The following is a 12948-nucleotide window of genomic DNA, read 5'->3' as shown; positions in this document are numbered from 1 at the left end:
ATATGAGGGAATTGCCAAACTCTAAGCTAACTTTTATACGTACTGACTGTCCCCGCCAAAACTCAAGTTGAAACTTAATCCCAAATATGGCAGTACTGCAAGGTGGGGCGCCCTTTAAGAGATGCTTGGGTCTTGAGGGTTCTCTCCTCATGAATGGATTCATCCATTCATGGGTATTCATGGGTTATCATAGAAGTGGCATTAGTGGCTTTACACGAGCATGTTCAACCCCCTTGCCATGTGATGCCCTGCACTGCCTCAGGACTCTGCAGAGAGTCTCCACTAACAAGAAGGCCCTCACAAAAGGAGCCCCTCAACCTTGGACTTAGCCTCTATAAGAAATAATTTTTTGTATTTATAAATTACCCAGATTTAGTTATTCTGTTACAAGTAATAAGAAACAGACTAAGACACTTATCTATATGTTAACAATGTTCAAGTGTAATCACTGTTGCCTTCAATAGCACATGCATTACTTAAAACTGTGATTCATTTCAGTGCTGCTACTGTTAACAACATCTATTAATTCTTACCCTGTAGTCATCATGCCTGCTACTTAAGGTTCCAGTCTTTCTACATATGCAAATATTTTCTAAGGATACGTGGCTATATTTTAACTTACATCCAGTAAGACTTATTTGATTTACTGCCAACAATTCTGCACTCAAATTGTACTGGAAAAAAAAATACATAATGTTTTTGCATACTGAAATCCCTCTGCCTAAGTTTCCATCAACAGTGGAGAATAAGATGATCAGTCCTATGCGTAGCAATTTGTTCCACATTTAAAGATGTCTCGTTACCTCACATGCATGATTTGTCTGAAACTGAACTCTCTTTCAAATTTCCTCATTTCCATGGGTTTGAAGCTGCCATTCTTAGCAATCAAACCCTATCTACACTGCTTCAATCTGGCTTATGGTGACTGAACAGAGAGATTTCTCATAGATAGAATAGTATATGCATATCAGTCGCAGTTCATATGCATCCTTCTTGTTCCCATTTACAGTTTAAAAAAACTAATCTATATGAGTTTTTAAAAAGATGTTGGGCCAGGAGCGGTGGCTCACGCCTGTAATCCCAGCACTTTGGGAGGCCGAGACGGAAGGATCACGAGGTCAGGAGATCGAGACCATTCTGGCTAACGTGGTGAAACCCGTCTCTACTAAAAATACAAAAAATAGCCAGGTGTGGTGGCGGGCGCCTGTAGTCCCAGCTACTCGGGTGGCTGAGGCAGGAGGCAGAGCTTGCAGTGAGCTGAGATTGAGCCACTGAACTCCAGCCTTGGCGACAGAGTGAGACTCTGTCTCAAAAAAAAAAAAAAAGATGTTCAGGGCAGTGAAATTATTCCCAATGATACCATAGTAATTGACAAATGTCACCCTAATGTAAAATCTGGAGTTTGGATGATACTGCTGGGTTAACACAGGTTTATCGACTGTAACACATGTACCACCCTGGCGCCAGATGTTGATAGTGGGGAAGGCTGTGCATATGGGAAGTGGGTATATAGGAACTCTCCGTATTTTCTGCTTAATGTTGCTGTGAACCTAAGACTCTTCTAAAAAGTAAAGTTTATCTAAAAGGAAAAATGCTCTCAAATATTCATCATTTTAATATGCTTGGGACAATGTTATGTTGTGATAACACAAAACAAAAAGATCCAATATAATTAGATGTCATTATCATTCCTCTTGAATAGAAAATAAAAACTTGTGAAGAGATGAGCAGGATATTAAACAAGATGTAAATGATTAAGGTAACTGATGTTTCAAGATCAGGGAAAAGACAATTTCAAGTATCAACATTCCTTTTCAAAAGAGTTACTACATCTTTAAAGTAATGTGTCAAGGGGAGATAACTTTATCTAGTTCACATGTCAAATAAAAATTGTATCTAACATGTAATCTTAACAGTCTGTTCAATAGATTTTAAAATATGTATACTTGCATTTAGAGTTTTAATGACATTCCCTAGAGAAATTACGTAGAAAAAAAGCTGTTTCTTTGGCTCATATTGTATCAATTATTCTAAATACATTCTTTGCTTTCAGATCTACATGAAAGCAACTGCCTAAACTTTGCCTTAAAACTGTTTAGGTGTTAAGATGTTGAAAGGATCTTTTAGAAGTAGATTGATGCTTCATTGGGTAATAAAGGGTTTTTTGCTGTTAAAATATATTCTAAAAGAAACGTACAGTAAAATTGAATCCTGCAGGCCATAACAAATGAGCTAAGTTATATCTAACCTTAAATTTATGACTATAACTTCAGTGGTGAATTTCGTGTGTAAATGATTTAAAACATAGGTAAAGGTCTGTACCTTTGGGACTAACAGGCTTTTATCCAGAGACTGTATTTATCAAACTGACAGACTACTCTGCATCTGAAAGAAGGTGATTTATTTCTGTTTACTACTATACCTATGTGAATTCAGAGAAGCACATGACAAGCCATGAACTTACCATGTCCTCTACAGAGTCACATTTCTGGTGTGTTTCTCAAATTAATCTAAAACATGATTTACAATGATTTCCTCTCTCAAATTTAGAGAAGGACCAGCCTGGAAGAGGAAACTATCAACATTAGGAAGGTAAAATTTTAGACCTCTGATGGGAAAGAAACTAATGTGATTTTATTCTATCATAACCACCGAGTTTTTTAACTTTGTTTCTCCACCAGGACAGTCAATAAAATAAGCTAAGTCCTTAAATGCTTATATTATAGAATTCTTGCTGTCTCTTATTCTCGGGGCAACTTTAATCTCATTGTCTTTTGGAATAGTTAGACCATAACCCTTGAAAATAGTGAAAGAATGACTGAAAAATATGAATAACACCAATATCATCTTGCAGAAATTCTATGGACTCATCCATTTTGCTTCAATCTCATTTATATGGAAAAATATCTTTTAAGTTTTCATACTATTATACTGCAAATGACCTTAATTTCTTGGTGAATTTATTTATGCATTTACTTGTCTTGCTTCAATAATTTTCTTTTAATGTGCTCTCAATGCTTATTATAGAAGCAAGGTTCTCATTTAAATTTCCAAAAGATTGAATCAAAAATTAGATTCTAGGGAGGGATGTTAAAGCATTGATCCCAGGTTTAATGGACAGATTGTTTTTTTTACCCACCAGCAAATATCTGGTCATTAGAAAACAAGTTGATAATTTCAGAAATGTACAACATAAAAAGCCAGCCATAAAAGGACCTTAGAAAGTATATGTTCAAGCTCTTGTTTTTCAGTCAAGGAGTATAAGGCTCAGAGTGGGATAAATGATGGCTTGAAAGTCACAAGATAGTTAGGGACAGGGTTAAGTTCTCTGAACTCAATGTTAACATACTTTGCTCTCAAGAACAGTACATTTAGACAATCAGAGGTTACAGAGTAGAAACTTCAAATCCTATGCATCTTATATATGTTTACATTCACTTAGTGGTGTTTATTTTGGCAGACTAAGATTACATAGTAAATACCAAGTGAGTGTGTAGGGTCTATGTGTAAGAGCCTCAGAGCAATCCTGAGGCTTTAACACTATCTAAGGCCATCTAATTCCATCTACACTCTTCATCATGCATGGCCAGGACAGCACTGAGGAAAAGAAAATTATTTTATAAACTATTAGTTTGCCAAAACTAATCAGACAGAACTTAGTAAATTCAGGTGGGTCTTGGTCTTTAGATTAATACTCAACTTAGTCATGTATATTTTTTATTCATTCAATCAATATTTACTGAACATCCATGTGCTGAGCATGATTCTAGAGATAGTGCAAACAACAGTGAGCAAAACAGGTCAAGTTCCTGCCTTCATGGAACTTCCAGTTAAGCAGTGTAAGCAAAAACTAAATAGATAAACAAATGAACAAAATAATTTCAGAGCTTGAGAAGTGTTATTGAAGAAATTAGACTAGACAATAAGAATGGGAAAGATTTTATTTTCGGAAAGGGGGCCCCTTTGAAGAGGTGACATGAACTATAACCTCTATGGTGAGAAAAAGGCAGCCTCATGAGAAGCAGAAGCACAAGCATCCTAAGCAAAAGGAAAGGCACACTGAAAGCCTCTAGTGGAAACAAGTTTGGGGTTTGGCTGCACCACGGTATACAAGGAACAACAAGGTGGTAAAGACACAGGCTATACAAGGGATTTGAAATATTTTTCTGGTAAATTATGTAAAGATGAACCATCTTTTAGGAAATGAGTCTGAATGCCTCCATATAATTTATCATTTTATAATACCCAGGCAGAGCAAACCTCTGCATTAGGAAAGCCATAGTGTTTCTAAATCATGTGTAATTTGCTTATTCAAAATGCATATAGAAAATAAGGCTCAGGGTAAGGGTTTAAATATGACTTTGCTTACAAGAAAAAAGAATAGTTACAGCATTTTGACCACCTGGAATTCAGAGCTGTATACTGTTTAAAGCTGAAGGGTCTCCAAATTCACTATCATCTGGTTTACCTCATCCAGCAGGTAAAGTCTATTAAGGTTGAACTCACTCATTACTACTGAATTAGTCAAATGACAAAGTGTTCTTTATGTGATGCATATTTTTGCACTAGTGTAATCTATTTACATAGCATGGGTGTCATCTTTGTTATATATAGAAAACAGCATACAAAAATGATCAATAATTTCCTAGCTTAGGCAGCCCTGTAAGAGAAAATATCTATATGTATAAATACAAAGGCCCTGGCCACCTGAGATTGAAGGATATGAATCAAGCATCTGAATTCCAGGTTTGCAACCAGCAACCTGTATGTCCAAGCCTGGGCAAGATTCTAACCCTCTCTGAATCTCCTCTCTCTCACAAATATAGGTTAGTATACATTCCTAGCTTGAAGAGACAATGAAGCAAGAATTTCTAAGTGTCTAGCACATAGAATAAACTCAATAAATTTTAGTCTTTTCACCTCATATATTTTTCTAATAAAAGTAGTATCATGTACAATATGAGAACTAAAATCATGCATTGTATTTGTCTCTTTTAGTCAAAATTTTATGGTTTTGTTCACATAAGGAAAAAAGGTAAGACAAAGAAACCATTTTTAAAGCTCCTCACATATCAAACACTGAATTAAGACCCTGTGTTTTTAATTGGTTTGCTGCCTGGAACCATCCTATTCTGACTGCCTAACTTCTCTACAGTTTCCAGTGCATTTCCTTCATCTCAGACACACAAACATGCCCAAACACAGTAAATCACAGTTAATTGCACGTCTTAAATTAAAAGACAAAAAAATCGCACAATTAATTGGGGGAACTTGTCAGTTGGTGCATGAATCTTGCTTACTACACTCTGTGCACAGGATGCAAGCCAAGTGCATGTTCCAAGCTGGGCGATTCAGTCCATGCCTCTGAGGAGAGGTGCATGGGCACGATCCTTCTGCACAGCCGTCTGGTCATAAGAATCAAATGCTTTAAAACACTCAACATTGCAATTGCTGAATCAATAGTTACCTCTACAAGGATGTTCAATACAGGACTGAGGATAATAGTAAAAAATGAGAAAGAGCTAAAATGCTCATTAATAAGGGACTGAATAGAGACTATGTTTGGCCATTAATGGAAAAAATCTAAACTGTTACAAATGATTTTGTCAATCTTAACAACATAAGAAAATATTCATGACATACTATTTGAAAAATGCTTACAAAATAGTGTATTTCTATTTTTGAGGCTATGTGTTATGCAAGTGAAGCAAGAAAAAAGAGAAAGGAACAGGAGAAAGCTACTGGGAAAATAAACAATTAAAATGTTAACATTTGTCATCTCTGAGTTGTTTATACTTTGTAGTTTTTCTAATTTTCTAAAAAAAATCATCTACATTTTTAAAAAATATATTTCAATTTGTTTTTGAATCTGATATTTTAAAATGTCAGTTTTAAAATAAAGATCCATAAGAATCTTTTAAGATAAACTTACCTACTACAATGAAAACATCAGCATAAAATTTAAAAAGAGTCCCTAGTAAGCGCAAACATACAATCCTATTGTATCCTTGGTTATACAGACAAAATGTATAAAAACGTATCTTATAAATATACAACAAATGCGTGTTCATATAATTAAATGCTCAATACAATAATGTATTTCAACATATACCTTACAGTATATTAACATACCATAAGAAAATCATTATAAATACTTTTTCATTTCCTGACATCGACCAACTACAAAATATATTCACAGTATGCCAATAATATGGAATTTGAGAAACTGCAAACCTTCTCTACTCCATCCCCACTACTCTCCCATTATTGTCTACCCTATGATAAAAAGATTTTATACCCAGCCGCCTAGTGTAATTCTAATGCTAAAATCTGGCAATAAATGATACACACTAATAAATGATATACACTAATGTGTACAGAATTTCATTTTTATCAAAGTAGAAAATGATAAAGTTTTATAATATATCACTACTCCACTAGTCATACTAACTTTTGTTTTATTTCATTTTTCGAATAAAAGAATTCATAAAACCCAACAAAGTAGATTCATTCCAAAGGTATTCAACAGTCTGCTAACCTTGAAATAAGAAACAAATATTTCCTGCCTTTTCTTTTATTTAATGGGGGAGTGGAGAGGGAAAAGATAATCATATTCCAGCAAAAGCCCATCTCAACCTCAGGCATCTTTATGTCCCAAGGGTAATATTTTCATTCCATTCTTAATGGAACAAATTTCTAATCAGAATATGTATTCAAAAATAATTGAGGCAATGCAATGTCAACATGTTATGCTTCCATCAGGTATCCCGCAGTGCTCAGAATCAACTCAACACAATCTCTAGTGTGACAGAGAGCCTGGGCAACGCAGAAACGTCAGACTTGATCAAGGGAAGGGGAGCTAGCAAGGAGCATGCAATGGTTTTGCTTCCCTTTGGATGCTCAAACGTGGTGTTTGGAGGAAAGCTTCTATGCTGGAGGAAGACAATCTCAACACTTCTAAGGAAGGAATGACTTATAATGCTCACTCCAGAACCTCAACTTTTAAATAGTAATAAGTGTCTATTTTTGCATTAATATTGAAAATACTTGAAACAACAGTCAATTCTGGGAAGGTTAACACTACATCTAGATTTCTAGTTACTAAAGCCTCAGGGCAACGTACATTATTGTATATATCCTGCAATCCTCTGAAAAGGTCCAGATGTTTAAATTTAGGTTTCTCCAAGTTTGGTAAAATATTAGTAATTGTTGAAGCTGGGTGGTGAGTAACTGAAGTTCATTATATTATTTTTTTCTACTTTTGAGTATATTTGACATTTTCATAATAAAAGTTTCAAAAAATAAATTTTCACTCAAGGAGCATATATTTTATGTTAAAAATTTTACTGACTTTTCCTTTGGAAATATGTATTAACAAGATCTGATTTACATTTATTATTAAAGACTCTAACAAGCAGTCTGAATTTTATAAAACTCCACAAAGCATTATATTTTATGCTATCATAAAAAAAGAGAAAAAAATCTTCATTCCAGAGAAAAAAAATTACCATGATCTATGATGACAGAAGAAGTGCACCTAAACAAATGCAGTGCCACCATCTGCCTGGCATTCTCACAGTGTGACAAAATAGACTGGTAATTAACTGCTTTCCTACCGAAATCTGCCAGCTTTAACTCCCCCGTGTCACTGATCAGAAGGTTCTGTGGTTTCAGGTCTCTGTGCAAAATATAACGCTGGTGGATGTAAGACAGCCCTCGCAGCAACTGAAATAAAAACAACTGAAAAAATAAGGAGACAAAGGTTAAAATCAAAACACAGACAAACTCCAGTTTCTACATACAGTCTCCTAAGTACTTGTATTAATATTTAGTGAAAATGGATAACCATCACCAAATTTTCTACCAAATTATTTCAACAGAATGTGAGATTTTAGAATGTGAATTCCTAATTCATTTAGAAGTAAATCTAGGAATTTCTAACAACCTATTATACCAACCCCAGAGTGATACTTCCTCAGCCAGAGAGATCTATACTCCAACTACTGTTCTTTAAGCAAAATGTAAATAATCGATTTTTTAAAAACTGATTTAGTCTTCAGGACTAAAATGATGTTTGAAAGGAAAGGAAATTTATTCAAAATATTATAGAAATTTAAAAAAGAACTGTTTACCAAGTTTATATCAATATGCACATAATTAATCCCATAGAAATAACATGAACACGGTACCCATAAATTCACCCATTAACATGCTTTAAGGAAGGGAAAGATAAGATGATTTGAAATAATTAAAACAAAAACAGTCATATTGTCTAATTAATACTGCATTATAATTATACTGCTTTTGCACATATGGTCATAGAGATTAGGCTGCTGCTTAAAGACAGGCATGTACCACTTTCACTAATTTCAGAGCAAACCCATCCTAAAGGGAAAGGAAACACAGAAAACAGGAAAGTCAAGAACTCGAGAGTGATACTTTTGCAAGAAATAATTTCAGAAGTGATTAATAGCCTTGTCTGTGAAGTTTCATATTGGGTCATACCAAATGTTTCTATTTCGATAGCAAAAAAGTGTGATTCACTAGGCTTCCCAATATTCTTCTTCTGAAAAAAGAGAATATTTTTAAACAATTTACTTGCCAAAATAATCCTAATAGACATTTTTTAATCCATCTCCTAAAACAAAAACAAATGTTCTTACGTTTAAGTACCACCAATATTCTAGTCTATATAACCAGTTAGTAACCAAAGGCAGTTTCAGGGCAATTTAAAATGAATTGTAAAAGATGAATGATAGAAAGATTCTGAAATATTTGAATAGAAAAGATTGGCAACTTCCTGAGGGCCCTGGAAGATGGCATTTCTGCAATGTTCTGACTAAGCAGGGGCTTTGAAAGCCAAGTGAATTTCATTACAGGGGATACCTTGAAATAACAGTAAAGCTAACTTATCTCAAAATCTTTGTATGTGACAATATGTATGGGGCAGTAAATTGAGATGATTATTTCCAGAGTCTAAGCAGCAGAAAATAGAAGTCTGTTCTGTGTTGGTCAAGATTAAAAGACTAGCTCAAGAATCCCAGGATGCAAATATCTCTCTGGATTTGTCCTCTCAACCCTTCCTGTACAACAAACAGAAAGACTTGAGTTCACACCATCACTAGCAGCTGCCAGCCTCATTCTTCACTTCCGATACTCCCTGCGTCCTGAAGCTTAAAGCTTACAACTTCTAAGAAAATTCATACTCCTTTAGTTTAGAAGGAAAGAGGGAAAAATAAAGCCACTTTGTGTTATCAAAGTCTTTTAAAAACCCGAAACAAAAACACGAAGGCAAACCACATAACAAACTTAATTTTAAAAATAAGTTGATTTTGAATGGAAACAGCCATTCTGCAAAATGCTACCTGATCTTTGGGACCTAGCAGAGTCTTATCAGAATGCAACTGTTTAACCATGGCAATGTATTTTAATTTAATGAATACATAACACTACGTGCCAACTGCTATTCTATACAGTTTATAGACTATTACTTCATTTAATTTTAATGAAGTAGGTACTACTATTAACCTCCATATTAGTAATGAGGAAACTGAGAGTAGTTTCTCAAGATCACACAGCAATTAAGTGGCAGAGCTAGGACTCAAACCCAGAGTCTGATTCCAAATTCTATGCTCTTAACCATCTCACCATCTCACTCATCATCTTGGGCAGAAATCAACATCAGCAGGCAAAGGATTGCTAGAGAACTGCTTCCTCCAATGAACAGAATAAAATCTGGGCATCTAATCACATGGCCTCCAAGGCCACTGAGCTGAACACTGATTCCAACTGAGGGGCTCAAGCATTATTTTTTGGGGGGTGCGGGCTCAGGCATTGTTACCTATATTCCCCAGCTCCAAGAAACCTTGCCCACCTCAACACTCAGCACGCTGTTCTCCAACCTTGTATTTTTTCTTTTCTTTTTTTTTTTTTTGAGATGGAGTCTCACTCTGTCACCCAGGCTGGAGTGCAGTGGTGCGATCTCGGCTCACTGCAACCTCCACCTCCCAGGTTCACGCCATTCTCCTGGCTCAGCCAGGACTACAGGCACCCGCCACCACACCCGGCTAATTTTTTGTATTTTTAGTAGAGACGGGGTTTCACCACTTTAGCCAGGATGGTCTTGATCTCCTGACCTCGTGATCTGCCCTCCTCGGCCTCCCAAAGTGCTGGGATTACAGGCGTGAGCTATTATCCTCGCCTCTCCTCGGCCGGAAAGGCCTTCTCTTCCCTTTGCCTACTATTTTCCATGCATTCCTTAGGTCTCTCCTCAGGAACTGCTCCTCCCTAGAGTTTCCCTGACCACCCCTGCAAGCCCTTGTACCCCTACAGGTCTGTGTGAGGTGCTCCTTCTCCGTGCTCCCAGGGCAGTCTCTGCCCTGTCTGCATATGTCTATCACAGTATGATACTAATCCTAGCACCCATAGGCTGTCTGCTTTAACTATCTTTATAACTCGGGTAATAGGTATTGAAACCAGTAATGTGAGTACTGACCTGAATTTAGAGACATCTGGATGGCAGCAGATAAACACAAATAACAGGCACCTTGGAATGGAATTCTCTAGAAGCTAGGGGCAGACGTAGGTAAATCAAGCAGTTCCAAAGAACTCTTCCTTAATACCTTTAGTAATTAGTGAAAATATATAATCCTCATGCTAATCTAGAAGCTATTCAAATAGAATGCCATATTAAAGGAGATTTAAAAAGCAGTACCAGAGAAAAAATGCCACTATACACTCAAATTCCAAGTGTATACATGACAAATGAAGCCCCAAACATGACAAACACAGCCCCAAACAAATGTCAGAACAGATCTCCACAGCATAAATTCACTTAGGGTTTATTAAGTGCCAACCATATGTGGTAGGTGCTGTTATGCAAGAGGGATGCCAAGAGGAATAAGATATAAGATGTGGTCCCTGGACTCGAGGAACTCACAGCTAACTTGGTATGACAGACACACAAACAGATCATTGTGACTTAGAGATCTGTATTTTAACAGCAACGCAAACTGAGCATATTGAAAGCATAGAAGACGGTGGATCTAACTACAATAATAATAATAATAATAAAGCAGTAGAATTGATTCAGTTGTTACAAGAAGAATAGCCTGGGAGAAGGGAACGAATCACAAGAAACTTGCCACTCTGAAAACAGAATTCATTACGTGTAAAATTTCAAAAGGAAACTGAGTTGAGCATTCAGTAGATGCAGAAGTTAAAATGTTATGACAAACCCCTTAACATTCTGAGGGAAAACACTGAGAAGACCAAGCAAGCAGGTGTAATATAAATTCCGAGAAAGACAATATATGAAGCTGTAAACCTACCAACTCGACCTCATAAAATTAACTGTGGCAAGGGGACCATCAACTTTCTGAAAACCATTAGAAAACTTTTACGGTGGAGCTCAAAGAAACTGATACCCTCAGAATGGCACTTTGACACACTGAACTGAAGAAGTCTGAAGGTCTCCTTGACCTTCTGCCCCACTTCCCATCTCTGCCCCTGTCTCTCAATTCTCTGTCTCTCCCAAAGCACAGGATGAAGTTGTTCTCTGAATCCCCTTAACTGCCTAAAATCTGGACCTGCCAAAGAAGAAAACAATTACCTCTGATCCCTTTCCTGAGTTTCCATTAACTGAACTCTTATCCTAGGAAGAAAGACTGAAGTCTGTCAACACACCTGGACAGACTTTTGTCACAAACCACTGTCTGCTCTGCAGGCCCAACAGACGTGTATTCTTGTATAGTTTTCAATCCCATTGAATTTCCTTAAAAATCACTTACCACACCCCTAAAAGCATCCATACCTCCCCATCTCCCTTTCTCCTAATAAGAATATATAAACATCTATTCACATTGGGTTACTGGGTAATTATTCTTCTATGATGACCTTGTGCTATGCACATTAAAATAAGTTTGTGCCTTTTCTCAAATCAATGTGCATTTTACGAGTTAATTTTTCTGTGAACCTTTAGAGGGTGAAGGGGTAGTTTTCCCTTGATCCCTACATTTACAAAAAACATTTTAACATCCTTAACAAAATATACACTGGCAGATAGGGGTGAGAAGGCTCTAAGGAAGCAGCTGACCTACTAAGTTCAATGGAATGCCCCATGGACTACTCTTGGAATGTCTTTAAAACTCAAGCCTTAGAGAGCTCTTCTTCTAGACAAATAGGCAAGTCCCCTTCTAATTTAAATTTTTGAGAAAATCACTTCACTTGGTTGTTGTATAAAACACACAGCAAGCTATACTTGATCTCCTGTGAAAAACCAGGAGACCCTGTGAGAACAAGAAGGGCCACCAAGGAGCGGGCCACACACACTCTTTTTCTAAAGCATACAAATCAGCTTTGCTAATAAAACCTGGTAAACACCAATGGAATCTCAGGCACTAAAAAGAAAAGAAGGGTGACTAATACTTACTGAAAGTTTATTCTTATTTAAAGGTTATTTTAAGTAATGTTATACAAATAACTTAATCAGGCCCGGGGTGGTGGCTCACAACTGTAATCCCAACAGTTTGGGAGGCAGAGGTAGATGGATCACTTGAGTCCAAGAGTTTGAGACCAGCCTAGACAACATGGCAAAACTATGTCTCTGCTAAAAAAAAATACAAAAAATTAGCCAGGCATGGTGGCGTGTGCCCGTAGTCCTAGCTACTTGGGAGGCTGAGGTGGGAAGACTGCTTGAGCCCAAGAGGCGGAGACTGCAGTGAACTGAGATTACACCACTGCATTCCAGTCTGAGTGAGACTCTGCCTCAAAAACAAACAAACAAAAAACAAAACAAAACAAAACAAAAACCCCCCAACAAATTACTTAATCCTTTCCATCTACCATCCTGTATTTTTCCCTTTGTTTAAACAAATGAAAAAAACTAAAGCTCTAAAGACATAAGAAACATAGTCATCCAACCATCACACAGCTCTTGTGAACTTTCCA

At 36.5% G+C, this 12948-nt stretch overlaps 1 protein-coding gene across 4 annotated transcripts in view; it reads right to left on the bottom strand.

Moving 5' to 3' along the window:
- Window positions 1-12948, bottom strand: part of LOC105475476 (cyclin dependent kinase 14) — a 594776-nt gene that overhangs the window by 278887 nt on the left and 302941 nt on the right. For all 4 annotated transcript variants that reach the window (XM_011730740.2, XM_011730739.3, XM_071094797.1 and 1 more), the window contains one exon: window positions 7617-7740. In XM_011730740.2, coding sequence (XP_011729042.1) covers window positions 7617-7740 — 124 coding nt within the window. The remainder of the gene's footprint in view (window positions 1-7616; window positions 7741-12948) is intronic.

The sequence above is a fragment of the Macaca nemestrina genome, chromosome 4, assembly GCF_043159975.1.
Source record: "Macaca nemestrina isolate mMacNem1 chromosome 4, mMacNem.hap1, whole genome shotgun sequence".
Taxonomy (NCBI): Eukaryota; Metazoa; Chordata; class Mammalia; order Primates; family Cercopithecidae; genus Macaca; species Macaca nemestrina.
The sequence above is the reverse complement of the archived record's forward strand: the minus strand, read 5'-3'. Positions and strand labels throughout refer to the sequence as shown.